At 44.0% G+C, this 24,328-nt stretch overlaps 1 protein-coding gene across 1 annotated transcript; it reads right to left on the reverse strand.

Annotated features, from left to right (window-relative positions):
• Window positions 1–7,030: 7,030 nt before the first annotated feature.
• Window positions 7,031–13,235, reverse strand: LOC137159079 (transmembrane protease serine 11C-like). Its single transcript, XM_067557262.1, has 5 exons — window positions 13,076–13,235; window positions 11,504–11,699; window positions 10,503–10,762; window positions 9,507–9,649; window positions 7,031–7,192 (listed from the first exon to the last, which is right to left on the reverse strand). The coding sequence occupies exons 1-5, from the start codon at window positions 13,233–13,235 to the stop codon at window positions 7,031–7,033; spliced, it is 921 nt and encodes a 306-aa protein (XP_067413363.1).
• Window positions 13,236–24,328: the final 11,093 nt, after the last annotated feature.

The raw sequence follows: 24,328 nt of genomic DNA on the forward strand, positions 1-24,328 counted from the left end.
GAGCCCTCACACAAAGATGCAGGATTTTAAAGTTATAATGTAAGTACTTGTGCAGGTGAACTTCACAGAAGTATGCTTGGAGGAGGTTTTTAAAAGAGGAGAGTCTGGGATGCTTGCCACTCCTCAGGGAGGGTTCAGACATATGGTGAAGCAAGCATGGGAGGAGAGTGCAAAGGGACTGCTTTAGGCATGAGGTGATGGCTAAGTGGTGGTGGGTATAAAAAGATGGGAGCATAATATGAAGGAAACACTGAGCTGGCATGATGAAGAGACAGTTGCATGAATATTTACAAGTAGCAGATGATTAATCATTTACCAAGTAGCAGATCATTAATACCAGCATTCTCACGGTCTCACAGGCATATAAAATTAATTTCTTCCTTTCATTACTTAGAAAGTGGTTTATGTCTAATCCTTGTCAGATTAAATTACACTAACCTTTGTCATTTGTAAGAATTTACCAATCCAGTGTCTGGTAATAGTACCCTGTGTGCCTGAAATATAAACATCACCCATTTTATTGCTTCATTTGTATAATTATTAATTATTATTATTTTACATTCCGTTTGCTCATGTGTTCACATAGCTCTCTGATTTGGATCTAGTAAAACCCTGTAAGTTTCTGACTTTCCTCCCTTTACATTATATACCAGTGCGCTGTCCTGGATGGCATGCCAGAAAGGGTTGGTGGGGAGAGATCATTTTATGTTTTTGATGATGCAATCCATAGCAGATATAGACATAATCCTTTTACATAAGTGCTAATGTTTCACAGGCTAGCACAAGCTTTATTTTAAAACCACAACCAAACAGAGCAGTTGTCTTCATGAAAGTATATAAAAACTTCTGCTGGAAAGTCAATCAGCAGTTACTAAGGTAACATAACAGATCTTTAAGATACTGTACAGTCTTGTTTTCAGCACATTAGGGGTTGAGCAGATTGGCTTTGTGATAGCTGAAGGCTGGTTTATAAGAATCCTGCACTTCTGACTGTACTCTGCAAATATCCTTTATGCCACCATGGGTGAAATTCTGTGTTTGAGCAGCCCCATTTCAAGTTGGCTGGAGGCCAATGTGCACACCTGAAGATAGAATTTTAATTCCCATTAATTTTAATGGGAATTGGGTATCCAAATTCCTTAAGTGGCTTTGAAAAATCTCAGCCCTCAGTGACGGATTTTTGTTCCTGAAAGCTGTCTGTCTAGCTAAGGCACTAGAATGGCCCCCATCAGCCCCGTGTCTGAGCACCTCAATCTTTAATGTATTTCTTCTCACAACACTCCTGTGAGGTGGCAGGGTGGTGTTATCTGAATTTTACAGATGGGAAACTGAGGCACAGAGAGACTGGGGCTGAATGCTCATAAGGAGTTGGGCACCTAAGGCCCAGTTTCAGGACCACTGCAATGGACTACGCTCCCACTGAAGTGTTTGCAGTAAAAATTCCCTAAAGGGCAGACGTTGCTGCCCCTGTGGGCATCCAGATGCCTATCTCCCACCTAAGCCCCAGAACAATTGATAAGCCAGGGAAGACAGGTGTTCAGTTGCCCAAGCCATGTGCAGGACCCAATCCTGTAGGCATGCTCAGAGGCTGCCGACCGCACCGGACCACCATTGGTGACTTTACACACAACAGCAAGGAGGAGGACCTTCCTCATAACTTTTAGCCCAGTGGTTAGGGTGCTCATCTATCAGACCCCTGGTTCAAGTCACCCCCTCCACCACAGGGGGGAAGAAGGGATTTTGAACTCGGCTCTACCACCTCTCAGGTGAGTGCTCACTCTGCCCATGGGGCTATGGGCTATTCTGATGGAGGGAGGCTCTCATTTTCTCCTGCTGCAGCTGTTGCACTGTGGATAAATAATTAAAGAGTCAGTGGAGCAGGGGACTGGACCCTGGGTCTGCGACACCCTGGATGAGGGACCGAGCCACCAGCCTACAAACTCATTCTCATGCTTGTGCCTTCGCTTTCTCCCTCCCCTCCCGCCCGCTCCCAAATGACTCAGAGAGAAAGAGTGCACAGGAGCATGAGAATGGCTCAGTAGCCTGGTGGGAAACCCAGATTCCCACCGTTTTCCAATGATTGGTGCCTATCTCTCTCCATTCATTGTGTAGGAGCCTAGGTGTCTAACTCAGGCTTTGTGAATAACAGTGATTTTTCCAGGTACCTAAAAGTTAGGTGCTGGGATGCTGAGCAGAGACTTGAACCCAACTTCTAGGTTAATGCCCAATATACTTGATCATCCTTCCTCCTGCTGTCAATTTTCAATGAGACCTAGGCTTCTAAGTCACTCAGGCACTTTGAAAATTTTGCCCTATGTGCCAGGCTGCATCCCTGCGTGGTAAAATCCATATAGGAGCCAGCAATTTACACAAGGTTTGTCTTGTGGAGTTTCCACCAGATCACACCATTGGGGTGTTTACTTCACACTCTCATGGAGCTGGCAGGAGGTTTAGACCTCAGAATCCACATATCCCCTGTGATCTTGGGGAATTCGCTAAAGGGGAGGGCCTTCTGCACCAGTTCCCTGCACATCCACACTGCCTCCTGGCTTTTAGTACAGCTCTCCCTTATCAGACCCCCTCCACCACTTCCTCTGCTGGCTGTAGCCCAGTAGCCTTCTCTTAATGTCCATGTGGGTTCCATGGGGAGAAGGGCCCTCTGTGGAAAAGGCAGCACAGGCTGAAGCTGGTACCTTTGAGAGGATTCTGTGCTTGATTCCAGAGAGGACAATGTGCATAACATTTGGAAGATTAGCCAAACCTCTTGGAACTGTCTGGGAAATCTCATGAGATTAGGCTCTCTTGTGAAATGTATGGAACATCCTACAACTGAGTGACTGGAAATGCCATGGGGACAAGCATTTTCCAACCCCAGAAGCAAGACACGTAGAGGTTGAACTTGTTCAAACCTTAAAAATGTTCTAAGTTCACATAGGAGCTCAGGTTGATTCTCAGTTTATGTAGTTCTTCATCTCTATCACAAATCTACCTCTTAATTTTTGAACTGAGTTGCAGACTATGTGGCTATGTCTTTGCAGAAACATCTGCTGGATAACCATTATGCAAGTCATGCTGTTCTGAGATGAGGGAGAGAAAACAAAAAAGGCTCTAGTTTTGCCATAAGAAGTTGAAAAACTAGAATAAACCAGATTAGTATGAAATATTGGAAACAGGAAACCTTGGGCTTGGTTACTATTAAACCAAAAATGAACAATGACCAAAAGAGAATTTTTAAAATATATTTAATCACAGTTGACATAATAACTTTACCTTGTTTAAATCTTTGACATAGCTTAATTTTAACAAGACTATAAGGCAGTGGTTCCCAACCTGTGGCCCGGGGGCCAAAAGTGGCCCACGGGGTCTTTTAAAGTGGCCCGCAGCTCCCCTCCTGCTGGCTGCAGAAGGGAGCCATTGCTTATGGACCCAGGTGGAGCATGTTGCTGCGTGGCTAAAAGACCAGTGCAGGCTTCTTGCTGCAGCTAAGGGGATGGGAGATCAGTGCTTCCCTCCCCCTGGCTGTAACAGGGAACGCAGCAAAGTGCTCTGCCTGGGTCCCTAGACACTGGGGACTCTGCTGGAGCCAGAGGGAGGGGAAATAAGAGCTCTCCTCCCCCAGCTCCAGCAGAGAGCAAAGTGCTCTGCCTGGGTTCCTAGGTGCTGCGGTCCCTGCTGGAGCCAGAGGGACAGGAGCACTGATCTTCCATCCCCCGGCTGCAGAAGGGAGCCACTGCCTAGGGGCCCAGGTGGAGCACACAGGGCTACAGGACGCATGTGGTTTCCCTGCTGCATCCAGAAAGACAAGAGATCAGTGAGGAGGCAGCCTCCTCGCTTAACTCCTTCCATCTGGCTGCAGTGGGGTGGGGAGGAAGTTGCTGGTGGAGACTGGTGGCCCTTCAGGGTTGTAAAAATGATATCTGTGGCCCTCGAGCCAAAAAGGTTGGGAACCACTGCTATAAGGGGTTTTGCCATCTTTCCTTCACTCATACCGGGTTCTTTTTGTTTTATTCTAATGCAGCTAAAAAACTCCACTTTCATAAATAGGACATGGACATGCAGTAAAGACCAAACCAGGCCTGACAGTTCACTAGTAGCATGTGAAGAACAGTGCTTCTGTCTGGCTTGTGAGGGGAATATTCATGCTCCCCACGGCTGCTTTGGTTTCTCACAGGGAAAATCTGAATTAAATGCTGCCTTTCCCACTTCCAAAGGGATGGATGGATGGATAATGTATGGTTTATATAAGCTGAGCCTGGCCATCCATTTTGTAGGCAAAAAAAAAAATTTCAGATACAAGTCAGAGCCCTTGCCCTTCTAGCCACTGCTTCTCACCTGTACTCCTGTAGTTCCAGGGACAAGTACTCTGTTTGCACATGCAGTTCAGTTACAAGCCTATAAAAGTGGGTGCAAATTGTGCAGGTACAAAAAGCACAAGGGAGGCTGCCCTTTAGAAAATGTGGCCCATGATTTTTTAGCCATCTTATTTTATAACTTAATGTTCCTTCTGGAGATGAGAAATTGCTTCCTTCCCTTGTTCCCTATCAATAATGTGGGCAGCGCACACTGACCGAAAACACTGTTCATAGAGATTCTGATCTAAGTCCCACTGGATCTCTCCACTGCCTACTGGATTTGGCCCAAAATGACTTCTTAGCCGAAAAGCAGCAGTTACACAAAAGTGCATGTTTAGCAAACTGTCAATAAGTGAAGGTAACAGACCTGTTGGATTTGATCCAATCCTGAATATCCCAAGATACCTTTTGTAGTTTACTGGGAGAGAAAGAAAATAATTTTAAATGGCATGGCAAATCAGAATAGAAATACCACCATTTAGAAAGTGGAGATTCACCTAACACATTGCACCTGTTTTGTTCAGCCCAAAGTAAGAGAACTCAAGATACAGGAAAGCCCTCTCACCACTAATAAACTATGAAAATATTTGAAAATAAGCCAAGATTTTCAAAAATTGGGCGTCTAGAATTAGGCTACTAAGTCCATATTTAGACATCCAAGCAAGTTGTTTGAGCTTTTATAAAATGCTGTGCACCCTGTAGCTCCCATCAGCTTCCGTCATCCAAGGCCACTGTGATGCTTGGGTGAGAAGGAACAGATGTGGGCACAAAAGGCAGCAGGTAGTTTGAAGAGCTCTTCAGCCCCACGAGATTTGCAGCTTCTCTCAATTCCCATGCCGAGCCTCTGTGTTTTATATCACCAGCTGCTTCCCCTGGACAATCAGAGAAAGGAGGAGGAACAGCCAGCCTTATTTTGATTCCTTGCACTGACGTGGCAGTGGTAGGTCTCACAGGGATTTGAAGGTGAGCGTTATGCCCCTGGGATCCCTTACTGCCAATGTTATGCATCTTGCCATTTTTAAAAAAGTGTATTAACATCTGAAGGGGTGGATGGTAAAGTTCTCATGCTGGAGCAGAGGAGTCATCCTCAAGAAATTGCCTTTTAAATGTCCCCTCTGGCCTATTCTTCATATTTAAAATTACCCTCTAGTTGTAGCCTTCTGAGTCAGGATGCCAGTCATCCATGGCAAGGATAAATCCACCAGGGCAGTAGGAAGTGAATCACCCATGTCTTTCTTCTTAGTGAGCTAGAGGCTCAGAAACGGCCATGATATCTTTGCTTAAAATACTAATTGCTGATTTATTTAGGGTGAGCATTTGTTCTTCTTTCAAAAATGTCCAGATGAGAGTCTGAATTTTAAAAAAATAAAATAAGGGGAGAGGGGTTTCTTTTCTGCGATCTGATTTTCCTTCCTGTTCTTCTAAAAAAAATAAAATAAAATAAACAGCACTGTTATTGGACATTGAGCACCAAGATAGGAGGCGTGACATGTTCTGGCAGTTCAGGCACATTGTGCAGACTGAGAGAAATCAGCCTAGAGGTATGTTAATTGAGCAGCAGCATCCTACTGTAATGAAGATTTCTTAAAAATTAAAACTAATCTGTGCGTCATTGAACCCATTGAGTTGCTATTAAAAATATGCTTCATAGTGGCAAGACAGATTTTTTTTTCTCCAAGGACCTACTTTTGGAGCCACTGAAAACCTCCTTCACCTTAGCGAGACTCTGTTCTTAGTCCTGAGTCTCGTGACTTCCCCAGACGCTGACTAGCCTTCAAGACCGCTGACTGTGGCCTCTGGGGACTGTTAGATTCTCTTGTAAGCTCCAAAACTCCCTCGGAAATTTCTTCACAGCAGCCATGGCCCCTCATTGTAGCTCCTGGCTTCCTCAAGAGAGCAGAGTCTCAGCTGAAGGGGGCTTCACATTTGTACTCACTGGCACAGCACCACTTATTGTGGCAGGAGAAGGCAGAGCTGCCTGCCTTTGGTTCCAGCGCGGTTCTGAGGTCAGCAGTAGTGTTGCAGTTTAAGATTGAGTGCAATGGCCTCGTGCCAGGACCCTGCACTGCTATGATGTATACTCTGGTTTATTTCTAGTCGTTCCTTATTCCATGTTCTGGAGCAGTGGGGGAGGCCAGGCTCTCTGCAGCTGGAGGGAAATGCCCTGTATCTTAATTGCAACCAGTGTCCTGTGATTGGTGAACTGTGCTGATGGGCTCCGAAAGGAAAAGCAGTCCAGCCTTGCTTGGTTAGAACAAAAGCAGCTAACACTTTGGGCTCCCATGGAAGAGGAGGAGTAGGGTAGCAAGTCTGGGGGAATCCTCAGACCTTGGACAGGGATACAGAGCAACTCCCCTTTCCTGAAAAAAAGTACATACACTTTTTAACTAGTAAAATAAATAAATCAGTCGCTTGTGGCCCTAGTTTGATGGGGTGCATTCCTCTCCTCTAATTGGCCAGAGCAGTTCGTAGTTCGGAGAGGAGGCAGGTGATCGCACACATTCAGTGTAAATTCACAAAGGATTATGACGTCATCAGCAGCGATGTTAGTGCTTGCTTTGGACAGGAATTGAGCAAAACTACATCGGGATATATGGATTAAATGACACCTTGTAGAGTTACAGACACATATAACCTGCATACAGTCTGTGTAGCTGAGTCCAGTTGTGACTTCTGCACTAGAGGCCAGTTTTTGAGGTGATCCAGTCGCGAAAGTAAGTCACTCGTGTGTAGACTCCCGGTTTATTTGGTTTAGCACATTCATCTCCCCAGCTCACTATTCCCACGAGGTACCACATTCCTCTTGAATCAGGACTAACCAGTGGGCCACCAGAGTCTCCCTACAAGAGGAGAAAGAAAGAAAGAAATGTAATGTACCAGAAAGGAAAATATAGCTATTTCCACAAACAATAGGGCATGGAAGAGAACATTATTTAAAAGAACACCATCAACTTGGATTTTAGTCACTTTCCAAAAATGAAGGGTACGTCTACACTACAAATGAAGGTGTGGTTGCAGCACAGATAGGCTAGTTTTAATCTAGTTAGCACGGGTAATAACTATAGTGAAAATGTAGTGGCATTGACTTCAGTGTGGACCAGCAACTGGAATAGGTACCCAGAGCCCCTGATGGGCTTGTACTGAGATGGCTAGCTTGTGCCAAAGCCCGTGTCATCACGTCTCCACTACTACCGCTATCCACACTAGCTAGACTAAAGCTACCACAGTCACACCTTCATTTGCAGTGCAGACGTGCCCTACTACATTATAAGCTGTTTCTGGTTCTTTGCCAGCCACAGAGTCCCTCTGCCGGTTTCTGTGGTTTTACAATCCCATTTTCCCAATTATATTTTTCTCTTCTCCCCCTGAAGTTGTGTGAAAGAACAGGAACCTGACTAAGGGCTTGATCTGAAGCCCACTGATGTCAGAGGGGAAACAGTGAACTGACTGTACAGAAAGTGCTGTCAAACACTCATAGCAAACAGAAGAAAAATATTTCTTCTGCAATCCTTTTCCTTCTAAATAATTCTAGGTGCTTCTTGTAACTGTAGGAGGTTAAAAGTTTTCAGTCAGAACTGTGGTTTTTAAGTTGATGACATTTCTTTAAATGTTAAACACGTTAGTCTCTCTCAGATTTTAAATTCAGACACCGTGTAAACAGCATCACACACAGACCAGATTGGTCTGGGAAGCTTACAAGATTGCAAGTAGGTTAGTTCTGGTATAACAATGAATATATTTCTCTCTGCCCAATCGTTATTGAAAGATATAAATAAGAACTGTACCGCCTCAGTCCTTTCCTATGTGGAGTAGAATGGGAACACAGGAACTAGGTTATGTGGACTGAAGACATTTAGGTCCCCGATCCTGCAAAGACCTTTGCATATAGTAATTTCATGCCCACTGAATTGAATGGGAATACTCGCATAAAGTCAAGCACATGCAGAACTCTTTGCAGGACTGGAGCCATAGTGGGGAGCGGTTAAGTAGTTTAGAACCAACATTTAGAATCTTAATACTCATAGAAATTTTAAAAATATTGCCACAGAGACTGTTTTTGTTTGGCTCTGAGCATTTCATTGCAGTCTATGCAAGTCAAACTTTGCAGCATCACACAAATAACCCTATCGTCCCATGTGCATCTTGCTGTTTTATAACTATCTTTAATTATTGTTTCAACCGGTTTTCCTGGTATTGAAGCTGGTTCACTGCTCTGTAATTCCAAAGATCATCCCTACCACCTTTTTTTAAAAGGCAGGTACAACATTTGCTGCTCTCCAGGCCAGAAATTGATTTTAATGAGTGATTGCTCAGCCACTTCATTCCTAAACGACTTCAGAATTCTTGGACGGTTACTGTCTGGTCCTGGCTACTTGTCACTGTTTAATTTTTTAATGTTTGACACTTCAGTCTCAGATGATGCCTCATTTTTATTACCTGAAAAAAGCAGGCCATACGTGACTCAGAGTCCATCCTAGCAGTGCTATAGTACAAAGTAATTTACTCCTTATGGGCCAGATTCTCATTTATACTAATGCCACTTTATGCCACTCTAGCAGTGTAAAGGGGCTTTAAAATAGGTATAAATACCAATCTTAACCGCTCTCATGACCAGATCCAGCATAACAATTTACACTCACGTTAAGACCCCTTTATAGTGCCAGAGCCCTGCGTGTAAATGAGAATCAGGCACACTTGCCAGATGAAAGCCGATCACTTGACGACAAGAAGTCAGAAGCTGCAAGGCGGGGATGGAGGAAAGCTAACGCAACAGCATGGGGAAGCCAGGAGATTGCAATATTGTTGGGAGCGGATGAGGAGTGACACACCATGCAGGCCATTATGGAAGATAAAGAGCAGGCACAAACCAGCTTTGAATTACAGGGCTCCCCTTCGATCTTTGAATGTTTGACTTTGGAATTTTACAAGTATTATCCTCGTTCCGTTAATATGAGTTTTATGTGCTAAACTGCATGTAATAAATGTTCTTTTTTACAAGCCTCTTAGCCTGAGTCTGGGTTGAATCAGAATCCTTTTAAATAACTCAGGGAAGGAGAATACAAAGCATTAGTTAAGATTTGGGGATCACTGTATTTAATCATTTATTTTAAAGTGATTTTCTCTCCTAGTTCTCAGTATTGAGCTTAGACCTACCTGACAGGCATCTACTCCTCCTTCCAAGTATCCAGCACACAACATTCCAGGTGAGATCACCCCATTGTACACTTCATTCCTATTACACGTGTTTGAGTCTATGAGTTTCACCGTTGCTTCCTGGAGAACATTAGGACTTTGACCTGAAGGGAAAAAATGAAGTTGGTATCTACAAATATAAATCCTTTGCACTAGCTAAGATGTGGAAGGAGCATTTATCATCTGTTCATGGGTGAGAGTGCTAGGTTGGGTTAAGATGAAATAGAGCTGCACCAGCTTGTACCACATTTCACAGATTGAAGTAATATATGGGAGGAGTTGTACAGACATTACAATCAACACCGCTTTATAGGAAGGGCTTGAAGAGTTCCACGGTAAAAGAGTCAGTGGTCAAGAAGGTGCACTCTCATTTGAGGACACAGGAGTCGTCTGACTGAGGTGGGAGAGGAGACCTACTACAGTCTATTTACTCCTAAGTACAGTACAATACAGTGGAACACAAGCTAATAATTTCAGCAGGTGACATGGAGCCAAGATGGCTTGTTTCTATTGCTAGTTTATGTCTAGTTGTGTTTTGACTGTGTGAACTGGAGCCAGCTCAGTTTGCACCTCTGCTAGATGCGTGCAACACATATTTCACAAGGGTTTTGGGAAACCTCAGTCAAGGTCAGCACCCTGTTGTATATGCTGTAGAAACACATTGCTAGACAGCACCTGCCCCAAAGATCTGGCAATCTAAAATGTATGGACAGACACAGAATGCCAGACGTCTCCCTATTTTCTGTTTTAGTGGCTGGCAGCTTTGTCTTTTTTCCACCCAACAGTAGAGAGCATGGAAATGAGGAATGTGTTTCTTATAGTGACACAAATCTATTAGTTTTTTGCAAGGATTAAACAAGATGTGGCCACACAGCTGCTCTCACTTAAGCAATTGGTTGGACTCATCATTAATGTAAATGTAAGCTGTCCTTTTTTTTTGTAGATGGAAGCACTCACCATCGTCACTCAGTGCTCCCCAGCCTGTGATGACAGCGTCAGAATTATACGGGAAAATCTGAGATGGATCTGGCAGACAGACATGATGTACGATATTCGTAAAATCAACTCGTTTTGAGAGTTTCACGACAGCTATGTCATAGTTGTGTGCTGGGTAATGGTACTTTTCATGGACAATAATAGTCTTGACAAAGCGTTTTATTCTTGAAGGTCTTAAAAGATTTCCAAAGGTAACAGTCCATATCCGTGGGTTACTTGCTCTGGAAAGGATTAAAGAACTTTGTAAGTATTTAAGCCAGGGAAATAAAGGACTCTAGATTAGTCCAGTGTATGTAGCTTAAAACCTTCCCCATAATTACCCACAAACCCTTGGAAGATCTATGGGGAATTGGGCCTACACCATCCCGTCTATATTACTCACCTGCCAAATTAGAAATATGGCCAGGTAGTTTCCCAGTACACAAAGTGTTTGCCACCAGAGATGTTTGTACCAGAGGTGTTTACCTTGTCATTTGCTGACCCTTAGTCCTTCCATTCCAGTCTTAACATTGCCACACCCCCTCAGAAGAAATCAGTCTTCAATATCTCTTTGGCTATTCAAAAAAGGAGTGATGGAACCATCACATTCTGACCTTTGCTCCAGGGAACTCACACCATTATCCATAAAAGGAAAGGGGTAAGACAGCCTAATGGCTCAAAAAACATGTATAATTGGGCCAAGCTGTGATAGCACTAAGTCATTCGTCTTGCTCTAATTGACCTTAGGCAGAGCACCAGTTGTTGCATTCAGAGGCAGTGCCTTTGGAGCGTCCTCAGAGCCTTTTTCTCAGGAACTATTTTCTCAAGCTTCAAAAAGATTGGCAACAGCTCTCTGCCTGACACCCTGCACATTACTAGGGACATTGCGGGGATTGGTGTTGGTTCTGAATGGAGCACAGTTTGATGTGCAGGTCAGTACATACCATGTGTTACTGCAGCCTCTTTCAGAGGTGGGAACTTACTTTCTAAAGCAGTGAGCCGCAGACACGAGCCACGTGTTGCTGATCAGCGTTGCACCACAACGGTGGATGTTGTTCTGCTGTAAACTGGCTTGCCACGGCCAGTCCCCAATCTCTGTAGAAGACACCCCTGCGACTATTCTTTCTGATTCTGCTGACGATTTTGATTTTGCTGATCTATTCTGTCGTAACCCACAGACTGTCAAAACGGGGAGAGAGAATATTAATCATTTCTCAGTGTACTGATCGTGCCTATTGATGCCTCTAAGCGTATGTGCAAAATGTACCATAAGATAATATGCAATTAAATCCTGTAATGACATAATGTCAGACTCAAAGCACTTCTTGAAACTGAGGCTGTCCACACTCACCCCTTCCAGTAAAAGCCTGAGTGAACAGATGAATCTTGTGGTGAGCCATGAAGGTCAACAAACTCAGGCTCAATAGCATGACTAAGGGGAGCAAATTCTAGTCAAGAGGCCTTCACTATGCACCCCGCCCCCAGGGTTTGTCAGTTGGAATGTTGCAGCTAGTCTCAGTTGCTGGGATAAGGCATCTCTCTAAGATAGGCAGGACACACAGCATGTAGTACTTTACAGAATAAGCACCTTGAATTTCAGCCAGACATGACTTGGCCAACAATGCAACATAGGGAGCATGCATGCAATGCTCTCTCAGTGAAACACTGCTACAGAAGCAGGCAGCTGTCTTTTGCACCAACTGAAGTTTCCAGGTGGTCCTTGAGTGTAGCCCCAAGTAGAGCATGTTGCACTAATCCAAGCTGGAAGTGACAAAGGAATGGCTAACCATAGCGAGGTGTGCATCTGGAAGGAAGGCTCTTTGCCAAGGAGAGATGAAGCCAAGCATTCTTGGCTTCTGCTACTAACTGGAAATCCGGGAGTAGCTGAGGGTCTGTCAGCAGTAAGGCTGTCAGCTGCACCTACTCAGTACTCAGGACACCCTAATGAGCCAGCAAGGCTGCCTGACAGATGCCCTGCCTGATTGACTGAAAAAGCCAGGAGGCCAGTTCTTAAACCTAGCCGCAGCATTAGCTCACTGGCTGCCCATCACGCCCACTCACGGACTCTCTGCCTCTCTGTGCGCGTCTCTCTCCACGCCCTGCTCCTCCTCTGATCTGCTCCTCCACAGATCCTGCCCTGCACCCAGCCTTGTTCCCATCCTGTCCCAGCCTTGCTGCTGCCTCAGAACCAGCCCTCCTCCTGCCTTCCCTGACTCCTGGTAATCCGGTTCCCACCCTCAGCTCTAACTCCTGACTCCGATTCTGCTTCAGCCCTTGGCTCTGGCATTTGGACTCTGACTTCAGTTCCAGCCCTCGGCTTTGATTCCTGACTCCGACCCTCTCTTGACCTCTGGGCTCTGGAATTTGAACTCTGACCGCTAGGCCTGACTCTTCCTCCAATCGCCAGGCCTGACCACCTACAACCCGGTCTGCTGACAGATTGAGCAGCCCAAATTCTAAAAGAGGGGAACTGTGCTGACAAGAGGTCCAGAACAGTGGTTAATATGAATCCCTCCCAGCCAGTCTTCCCCTGCCAAAGCTAGGAGTTGCCTTACAGACCCTGCAGACCCAGGTATCTGCCATGCAGGCCCAGAATGCAGCAGTGCACAGGCAGACAGGGCTGCCCACCGACTCCACCTGCACCCCCACCCCACTCTGCATGATATGTTTAACAGTGATCGAGGTATATTTCAGGGGCTTCTTAATCGATGCCATCCCTATTTCTGCTGCACCCCCAACGTTCCCCACTGACCAATGCTGGGTGGGGCTAATTATTAGCCTGCTGAATGGGGAATCTCTGGCCTGAGCATCCCCACTCCTAGAGAAAGCAAACCTGGGCCAGCTTGAAGACTTCATTCAAGCCATGGCTGTGATCTTCGAGCATACAGCCAAAATCACCCTTCAGGCATTACTGCAGAGTCCTCAGCCTGTTGCTAAGTATGCCACAGAGTTCCACTACTTGGTAGCGAATACTGAATGGAACAAAACCACACAGTATTGTAATTTCTGCTTCAGCCGAAACGACAACATCAAAGATGAGCTGACACAAGTGGTCTCCCCGCCTACTCTGGATGCCTTGATTGACCTCAGCATTTACAGGTTTACAAACTGCCTGACAGAACATGGCCCAGAAAGAAGTTCAGCTTCCTGACTTCTGCCAGTCTTGCTGTCTTCAGCCCTCCAACCTTCAGTGCTTTCGCCACAGCCCAAACCCAGGCCACTCAGCCATATCTGGGGCTAGGCCTGTACTGGGAAAGACCAGGATACTTCACATCAGGCTGCCTTGCAAAGGTCTGCTCTGCACCCCTGGTCAGGGAATGCCACACCCCAGCCTCCAGTAGGGAGTCTGGACTGGGGTGGCACTCTCTGCCTCTTCTCGGTAGCCAGCATCTGTACCAGTCTGCTGATACCTTGGCAATGACCAGATAGGTCCCAACACATCTCCAACTCCTTCTGCCAGTCTGACACCCCTCCATCTCCAAGATCCACCTGGTAGAACTTATGAATTCTGATGCCTCAGGCAACTTCATGGATGCGGCCTTTGCATGAGTACATCAGATCCCCATCCAATGCAAGGACACTCCTGACTTGGTGGAATCTATTGATGGCTCTCTCATCTCATCAGGCCCAGTGACCCACCAGTCCGCACCCCTGGAGGTTGTGACTCTCCAGGGTCACCAAGAAACTCTCCAGTTTGGACTTATCTGAGCACCACACTTTCCAGTAGTTCTCAGCATGCCTGGCTCACTAGCCATGTCCCATGCATTCATTGATGGGCAGGCACAATACAGTTTGGCTCCCCACATTGCTGACAATTCTGTCCCTGGAACTCAACTATGGGGACCATAGGCTGCAAGCCCTTTATGGTTCAGCTTGCCTTCCTCGAGACTCTGAGTCTAAGCAGGTTAATCCCTAAGGAGTCTTGTTACCCTCTGTAGTCCAGTCCATTGCCTCCATGTTACCACTTAAATACAAAGATTTTGCTGATGTGTTCAACAAACAGAATGCAGACACTCTGCCACCATGTTGCAGCTACAACCATCCCATCAACTTCCAGCCCAATCCAGTCCCCTTTGGCTGCCTCTGCTCCCTTTCGGAGCCAGAACTTCAGGCTCTCCCTGACTACCTCCAGGAATGTCTATAAAAGGGATATATCCATCCTTCCATATCTCCGGCTGGGGTTCCAATTTCCTTTGTGAAGAAAAAAGATGGATCAGTGAGGCCTTGTGTTGACTATCGGACATTAAACAGAGTCATGATGCGAAATCTATATCCTCTCTTTCTCATTAATGAGCTTTTTCAAAAGACTCCACTCTGCAGAGGCTTTTTACTAAGCTGGACCTTCACAAGGCCAATAACTTTGTCCGGATTAGAGAGGGAGAAGAGTGGAATACCACCTTCCATACGCGGCACAGACACTTTCAGTACCTGGTCATGTCATTCGGCCTGTGCAATACTCCAGCAACATTCCAACACTTCATAAACAATATCTTCAGGGATGTGTTAGACATCATTGTAGTCATTTATCTGGATGACACTCTCATCTTTTCTTCCATAGACAGTCAGCTGTATGGATGCTAAGGTAGCAACTCATACCTCATTAAAGGGTGCTCTGGAGCTGGACAAGTAGTTGCCATTTCCCAGTCCCTGGAATTTCTTAGAAGGGAAATATCAGAACCCCTCAGAGTCAAAGGCATCAGCAACAACTCAGCATACTGAAAGCTGATGACAGATTTGAAAAAAATCACAAAAATTTCATTTTTGCCCATCCCTAGAAGGAAAATGTCAGCTACTCAGTCCAATGCTGTCTCTGTTCCTCCATAGATAGATCTAAGGCCAAACTTAAATCTGAGGACTCTAGATAAGTCCTGAGATATTTGTCCACAGCCTTCTCAGAAACTTTCCATGGGAAGATAGGAGAACGGACAATAATTGGCGAGATTACCTTTCCCTCCTGAAAGGAGATTTTTGATTATCTTCACCAATAATCATTTTTAGTGCTGCACAGTGGGATCTACCAGTCAAGTGGCATGTGTACAAACTGTAGGAAACAGCTCACAGTTCTCACAGCACATCCAGAACTTTAACAACAAAAACTGGCAGAAACTTGACTAAAAAAGAAGTTACATTTGTCTGTTCCCCCCATCTTGAAAATCTGCAACTGTGGATGATACCAAACCAGTCCAGATCTGAATAAAAGCATGCACAAAGTAATAAAGACCTTTCATGAATATCAGAACTAACAACCACCCTCCTCAATGTTAGAACCTAGATGTTCAGCTAAACTTGCACTTCTCAAACAAAACTTCTAAACTACCTTAACTCTGCTCCCACAGTGATGCCTGAGATGATCAGAAACTAATATTTCCTTATCCATGCATGACAAACAGTTTCATTCTATTAGTGAGCCCCAAAACTAGAAACCTTAATTTAAGTCATATATCACTAGTGCTGCTGTTGTATAGCCTTCTTTACAGTCATACACAACACATGTGAAAGAAAGTTACAAATTCCTGATGATCCAGTAGCACACTGAAGGCATTTAATCCTCATTCTTCCATAAATGCCTAATCCTGCCAGGTGCAGAAGGCATTCAGCATCTCATAAGAGGAGCTTAGCACTGTTCAGGTTGTGTTCTATGAATCTATATGGCAGGCATTCTTAAAGTGTCATTAGACAATACGTTAGCATGTTTCTATCTCTTAACTCAATATGCTAGATAATATTAGAACATGTACGTGAAAAAAGCAAACGACCATGTGGTGACAAACCATTACCCTCCAATACTGGAGATGTATATGATAAAACCAATGTAACGTATTTTTGTTACTCTCCATGGAACAAGGAAGATGGTAGACTACCATCTCTATGCAAGCAAAATTAAAGTAGCTTGGCTGTCCTGTTTAAATGCAAGCTTAATTCTATTTCCAGGGATGATAGATTCTTGCTAACTTTAACCATCTTGAAACACAACATGCGTTCAAACCACTGATATATACCTGCAACCTTAACTTCCATTGAACAAGCTTTTTGAGTGGTTAGTAATTTATAGTACAGCATCCAAGCTAATGGCTGGATCAGAAGTTAAACAAGGAAATGGAAAACCAGCCCACTCAATTAGCTCCTTTTATTTTACTGGGACTATTCACTGTTCATTCAAACACATACACTTTGCTGCATCTAATAATATTCTGCAAATTCTTAACTTTGATTTAAAAAAAATAGTGCCAAAGCTTTCAAATATAGGGTCTAAAGCCAGGCACCAATATTTATATTTAAATATAGAGGGCCTGATCCAGCTCCCAGTGGAGTCAGTGGAAAGGCTCCTGTCCATTTCAATGGGAACTGGGTTGGGCTAATAGAGCAGTCCCAGCCTCCACTGACATCAGTTGTTCAGCACCTCAAAAAAATCAAGACACTTATTTCTGTGTCTTAACTTGGGGCATCCAGACGCTCACAACAAGTTAGACAAATGTTTTTAAGAGGAAACTATCACTATAAAAATGGGCGGTGGTGCTCAGGCAGGCTTCGCATTCCTGAGAAGTAACTTGGAAGTCCTTCTTTTAAATTGACTTGATTTCTGGTGGATTGTGCCCCTTTAAGTAAAACTAGAAGGTACTGGGAAGAGACTTCCCCAAGGACTATGCAAGACTCCTAAGTTTCGCTGCTGCTGCTCTGTGTAAAGTATAAGGTCAAATTCATTCAGCAGAAAAAGAGGAAGCTTTTTAAAGGGCCAGCAAAATGCTCAGAGATCCTATTTATTAAAAGAGTCAGGGAATTGCTGAGCATACAGCGCTTTCACTTACAGTCATTGAAGAGGGTTTCAGCTCTTGTTCTCCTCATATCTGAAATAAACAAACAGAGAGAGTTCAGCACAGCCAGGGCTTTTTAGCTATTAATTCAGCTCAAATTAGGCCCAGTCCAGAGAAATTGCCTGGAGTCAGGATATTTCCCGTTGTTCCTGGATGCTCAGATGCTTTGCCCCCCACTATTACACCCCTGGTGGGGTACAGCTTGCTCTCTTACTAAGCAGCCAGCCATCTCTTATAGAGCAGAGCATAGGTAGGTCTGAGCCACGTCTCCGGCCTACTGCCTGGGTCCCAGTACACCCACAGGGGAGTATGGACAGAGGAGGTGCCGTACTATCCAGAGCACAGGGTCTGAAATTCTTCCTGGGCAGCAGGGAAGGCTCCTTATTCTCGCCTCACACTCTATAGCAGCATAAGAGTCAGACAGAATCTGGCCCTGATACTGTGAGTCTTCAGGGCAGTTATCAAGGAGCAGATGAAGATTGTCATTGGTGGTTCATTGACGTCAGTGGAGCGATGACAACCTACACCACCTGAGCATCTGCTCCCACCACTTCTTACATGGATGGGAGAGATGCCTGGCACACTTTTGAAGGCTGAAATAAATAAATAATGTTAATACTAATAATTTGGTGTGTCACTGTGGGGTATCAATGGTACGATGGAAATCCCTCCTCCCCCGATTCATTACACCAGATCTATGACATGATTCAGCACTCATTGTCATCTGCGTAAACGCTCCCAGTGATGTTAATGGGCAAAGGGTCAGGCCCACAGACATCAACACCCTCTTTCCAACCAGAGCCATGATCCTACTTCCTTGCAGGCCAGTGGAGAAACTCACCTATTCAATGTCATTTTGAAGTTTTCCAGTGACTCCTGAATAGCAACCAACAGCTAAGTATCACCAGAGCCCCATCCACCTCCATTTTCCTCTTCTCTGTCTCCTCTACCATCACCTACGTATCTCCTGATCCCTATCCTCTGCATTTTCCTCTTCTCTGCTTTCTCTCAGTTAGGTATCACCCGATGCCCATCCTCCTCTACTTTCCTCTTCTCTGCTTTCTCTCACCTAGGTATCACCCGAGCCCCATCCTTCTCCACTTTCCTCTCCTCTGCCTTCTCTACCATCACTTAAATATTTCCCGATCCCTATCCTCTGTCACTTTCCTCTCCTCTGCTTTCTCTTTTCTCTTTCTTTATATCTGGGTCCTCATCCAAAACCAACGACAGTCAGTTGGGCTCTTTCCACTGAATTCAATGGGCTTTGGATCACACTCCTTGTTGTGTTAATATCAATTGCATTTTGCTTCTGTGCTTGACACTCCTTTCTGTTTTTTCAGTGAATTCTGTTTGCTTGCAGTCAGCTATTACTGCACCTAGACTAGTTAATTTCTTTATATTAAGTTTTTTTTTTAAGTACGTTATGATACAAAAACCAAAAAAACAAAATCTTCCTATCCACACACGTCTTAACATCAGTGAGCGTTAGCAGAGGCAAGGACAATGTTAAAGGAGTAACTGTTCTCATTGTGCTATTGCTGTATTACTTTGTATGGAGGAAAAAATTATTTATAACTGAAGATTTAAACAGTGATTTGCTGTTCTTCACTATAACAGAAGATTATTGGCAACATAAAGGTAAATGAAAGTTTATCTGTGAGCAAGCAGCCACTTGTGGGCTCCAATCACCGTATCAATGCTCACTCCTGTGCACACTCCACTGCTATTGAAGATGCAAGAGAAATCCCTAGGTAGGCTTGGAAGGGTTTGATTTTGACGTTATGGATTTTGAGGGATAATATTGAGGTTTATTTCCAAGATGGATCTATTCAAAATGTACTGATTGAAAATGCTAATGGCCGGATTTTCAGAAGGGCTCAGGGCCCAGCAGCTCCTATCGAAAACACCATTTGAGGTGTTACAAGATTAGAAGAATTGGAGCTCCTGGTGCTGAGCTCTTCTGAAAATCTGGTCACTTCATTAGGATGATGAGATGGGACATCAGCGCTCTGCAAATCTGACCCTATGAGTTTTTCCAATTACAGTGACTATACAGCTTGAGTTTCATAATACATTTGGAAGTAAAATGATATTTGATAATGATAATATTTCACAGTGTTAGTGTCTTACTGATTGCCAGCCAGATGCAAGCAACAGCAAAAAAGTGCACCTATTGTCTACAAGTGCAAGATATAAGAAGTTTTCAGCATTCCCTTTTTGTTCATTACAAATATTGTCAACAGACTTCTTTTTCTTTTTGCCATTCTTGGGTAAGAGCGACATTACCTATTAAAAGCTTAAGTAAGACTGAAATTAATTACCATAACTTATTTTAGGTTGCAAAACTAATCTGCGAGACAAAAGAATCAGATATCTTGTTCCAGACAGTGCCAGAAGCAATTCAGTTGGTATGTTTTCACTGATCTGAGTTTTGCTGAGAGTCTTGCTGCTGTTCTGCTAAGCAGCTCTCTCTCGCTACTTCCCTTTCTAGCACCTGATAGTTGCCTAGGTTATTTATGTTGGAAGCAGCACATACATTGTAACGATCAGGAAATTCACCTGGGACTTATACCCGTAGCCTTCAGTGGGGTTGCATGGATGAAACTGAAAGGAGAATTTGGCCACTTACATTTTGCCTTCTGGGGAAGGTGTAACCAGCTATAAGGAACTCTCTCCAATGTATGTTCTCTCTGTCTGTACAGCTTTGTTTTTAGCATGTTTTACAATAATCCATACAATCTGGGTCTGTGCAGATCATGCAAAGTCATGTCCATCCTCCATCGGGGAAGGCAGCATGATGGACGGTACCAGCAAAGTATATGAGTACATTACTTTTGGTTTTGGGCAGCCAGGGATCTGCTGGCTGCCCAGTCATGCCCTTACACTGAGGTGTCATAGGAAACTCTATAGGGGCTCATCCCTACCAAGGGTCCCTCTAGGACCACTAAAGGGACTCTTCAAATGACCAGATCAGCTGGCATCAGGACTGCTTTGAGCCACTAGAGTATCACACAACAGGCTTTGCGCTGCAGAGAATTGGGGCTCAGGTCAAAATTTTCAAACTTGGGTGTACAAAGTTAGGGGACAAAGACTGAGACTGTCAAAACTAGGAGCCTTTAGGGTACTAGCCTGGGATTCAGAAGACCAGGATTCCACTCCTTGCTCCACTACAGACTCGGGCAAAGCACTTAGTCTCTCTGTGTCTCAGTTCCCCATCTGCCCAATGGGGCTAACAGCACTGCCTTCCCCCTCCCCCCCCCCCCCACACACACACACAGATGCTTGTGAGACTGAATACAGTAAAGTTTGTGAAGTGCTTGGGTGCTACAGTGAAGAAGTATCGTAGATAGATGAAAGTTGGGGGGGTCTCTCACTACTGTGGTGTTCTACGAGTGCATCAGAAAATATATAGACCAGCTTCCTGGGGATGGGCAGGGACTCTGGGCAAAGCTGGAATAAATTCATTCCACTGCACACTCATGGAATACACACAGCAAACTCTCTCCTGAAAACACACTTCTGATTCTGCTGCCTATGTTTGAACTTGAATTTCCTCTGGAAAGTTGAGCAATTTTGTGACAATTGCTTGAGGAAATTTATCTGCAGCTGATATAAATCTCTGCACAAGTCCCACTTGCACTTAGCAGGCCTGAGGCAGGTGTGAAAGTTAAGACAAAATATCACTGATTTTCCTTTCTAGATGGCAGAAGGTCCCCCCTTTCACCCCTGCTGATGTCAATGGGAGTTGTACACAGACCTACGAATTTTTTTCATCAACAAAATTGTAATCCTGTCCCTCTCAACTTTCTGTTTAGGAAAGCTATCCATATTTTAACACAGATTTATCAGTTACACTTTACAGTAAAGGGTTAATACATGATTTCTTGATTTCACAGATGTTACACGAGTATTATGTTACAGATTGTTAGAAGCACATCAGAAGGTATAGATAATAATAAGCAACCTGTTAACTAGTTGGACTCTATAACAATGGATTAACCATTTATAGAAATATCTATTCATAATTTATTAACCCATAATAAGTCGTTTATAACTGCATCTTTCTCAGACAGAGGTGTCAGAAAAGGAGGTTTTTGGAACAACTGATAGTAATAAATCACCAGGACCAGATGGCATTCACCCAGGAGTTCTGAACAAACTCAAATTCTTAACTATATGACTAGAAGATAGCTAATGTGACAGCAATTTTTTAAAAGGCTCCAGAGGTGATCCTGGCAATTAGAGGCCAGTAAGCCTAACTTCAGTACCAGGAAAATTAGTTGAAACTATAGTAAAGAACAAAATTATCAGACACACAGATGAACACAATTTGTTGGGGAAGAGTCAACATGGCTTTTGTAAAAGAAAATCATGCCTCACCAATCCATTAGAATTCTTTGGAGGGCGGAGGGGGGATCCAGTGGATATAGTGTACTTGGACTTTCAGAAAGCCTTTGACAAGGTCCCTCAGCAAAGGCTCTTAAGCAAAGTAAGCAGCCATGCCATAAGAGGGAAGGTCCTCCCAGGAATCAGTAACTGGTTAAAGGACAGGAAACATAGGGTAGGAATAAATGATCAGTTTTCACAATGGAGAGCAGTAAATAGCGGTGTCCTCTGCGGATCTGTACTAGAACCAGTGCTGTTCAAGATATTTATAAATGATCTGGAAAAAGGGGTAAAATATGAGATGGCAAAGTTTGCAGATGATACAAAATTACTCTAGATGGTTAAGTCCAAAGCAGACTGAGAAGAGTTATAAAGCGATCTCACAAAACTGGGTGAGTAGCCAGCAAAAAGGCAGATGGAACTCAATGTTGATAAATTCAAAGTAATGCACGTTGTAAAACATAATTCCAACTATATATACAAAATGATGGGGTGTAAATTAGCTGTTACCACTCAAGAAAGAAATCTTGGAGTCATTGTGGATAGTTCTCTGAAAATATCCACTCCATGTGCAGCAGCAGTCAAAAACGCTAACAGAATGTTGGGAACCATTAGGAAAGGAATAGATAATAAGACTGTAAATATCATATTGCCTCTATATAAACCCCTGGTATGCCCACACCTTGAATACTGCATGCAGCTCTGGTTGCCCAATCTCAAAAAAGATATATTAGAACTGGAAAAAGTATTAAAAGAAGGAAAAAAAAGAAGGGCAGCAAAAATGATTAAGGGTATGAAACAACTTCCATATGAGGAGAGATTAAAAAGACTGGGACTGTTCAGCTCAGAAAAGAGGCAACTGCAAGGAGATATGATAGAGGTCTATAAAATCCTGACTGGTATGGAGAAAGTGAATAAGAAAGTGTTATTTATTTCTTTACATAATACAAGAATCAGGGGTCAGCCAATGAAATTAACAGGCAGCAGGTTTAAAACAAACATAAGGAAGTACTTCACACAATGTACAGTCAACCCTTTGTCAGGGGATGCTGGGAAGGCCAAAAGTATAACTGGGTTCAAAAAATAATTGGATAAGTTCATGGAGGATAGATAGGTCCATCAATGGTCAGGGATGCAACCCCATACTCTGAGTGTCCCTAAGCCTTTGATTGCCAGATGCTGGAACTAATCGACAGGGGCTGGATCACTTGATGATTTCCCTGTTCTGCTCATTGCCTTTGAAGCACCTGTCATTGGCCACTGTCAGAAACAGGATACTGAGCTAGATGGATCATTGGTCTGACCCAGTTTGGCCAGTCTTATGTTCTTATCTCCATCCCATACAAATTGGATTTTATTTCACTGGCTATTAATGGAAACAGTGTACATCAGGTGTACTGACTATAGAAACTGAGTTGTAGATACTTTAAATATGGTTTAAAAAAAAAAAAAAAAAGGGTCCTTGAATTATTTTAAAGTTGACTCACCCATTGTGCAACTTTTGTCCTATGTTTTTCTTATACATCTGTCTGTCTGTCCACGTATCGAAAACACCTATTACTTTAGGGCCTAAGCATTGTTCTCGCATTTGGGTCATAAGTACTATTTGTTATTCGTGTAATAAAAGGCTTAGAGCTTTGTGTTTCCCTCTCAATGAATCTGTAATTCAAGATATGGAATCTCCTGGCATCGTGTCTGATTGACAACGTGAAAGTATCAGTACATGAGACATGCTTCCAGAGCAGTCTTTTGTCATGTTTCTGAATGAATGGTTTGCAGCCTCGAGGAGAAAGCAGAGTGTCAATCAGAGCACTGCACTTCACTAGACTGGTGTTGACTCAGACTGCTCTGGGAGACTGGCCACTTGAACACAGGTGTTCAGTGTGGTAAACTAACCACCTCACCAGCTTAGACTCAATGACCATCAACTGCAACCAACACGCAATTATTATTATTACTACAGTAGTATCTAACAGCCCCAACAGAGATCAGGGCCCCATTGTGCTAGGTGCTGCACAAACATGTAATAAGAGATAGTCCGCTTCTCAATGAGTTTGCAAGGTAAATAGTCAGGACAGACAAAAAGCAGAGACAGGAAACACACAGAGAACTTCAGGGTATCTATGCTGACATAAAAAACCCACGGCACTGAGTCTCAGAGCCCTGGTCAATTTCCTTGGGCTGCAGAGCTAAAAAGAGCAGTGCAGATGTTTGGGCTTGGGCTAGCACCCGGGCTGTGAGACTCTCCCCTATCACAGGGTTTCAGAACCTGGGCTCCAATTCGAGCCCAAATGTCCTTTAGCCCCATCCCCAAAGCAATGCAAGCCTGAGTCAGCTGACCTGGGCTAGCCACGGCTGTGCCACGGATCTTTTATGGCAGTGTAGATGTACCTAAGGGACTTGCCCAAGATCACACCAGATGTCTGTGGCCGAACAAAAAATTGATTTCCTGAGTTCCAGCCCAGCACCTGAACCAGGAGGCAAATCCTTACAAAATAAAATATTAAAATAAATTAGTATCTGTTCAGTCTCCTATGCTCCAGCCCACTCGCCTTTGTAAACAGTGCAGGGGTCAATGATGAAACACACCCACAATGCCAGATCAAGGGC

This window comes from Emydura macquarii, unplaced genomic scaffold, assembly GCF_026122565.2.
Source record: "Emydura macquarii macquarii isolate MOO-44397 ecotype Brisbane River unplaced genomic scaffold, CSIRO-AGI_Emac_v2 contig_1790, whole genome shotgun sequence".
NCBI lineage: Eukaryota > Metazoa > Chordata > Testudines > Chelidae > Emydura > Emydura macquarii.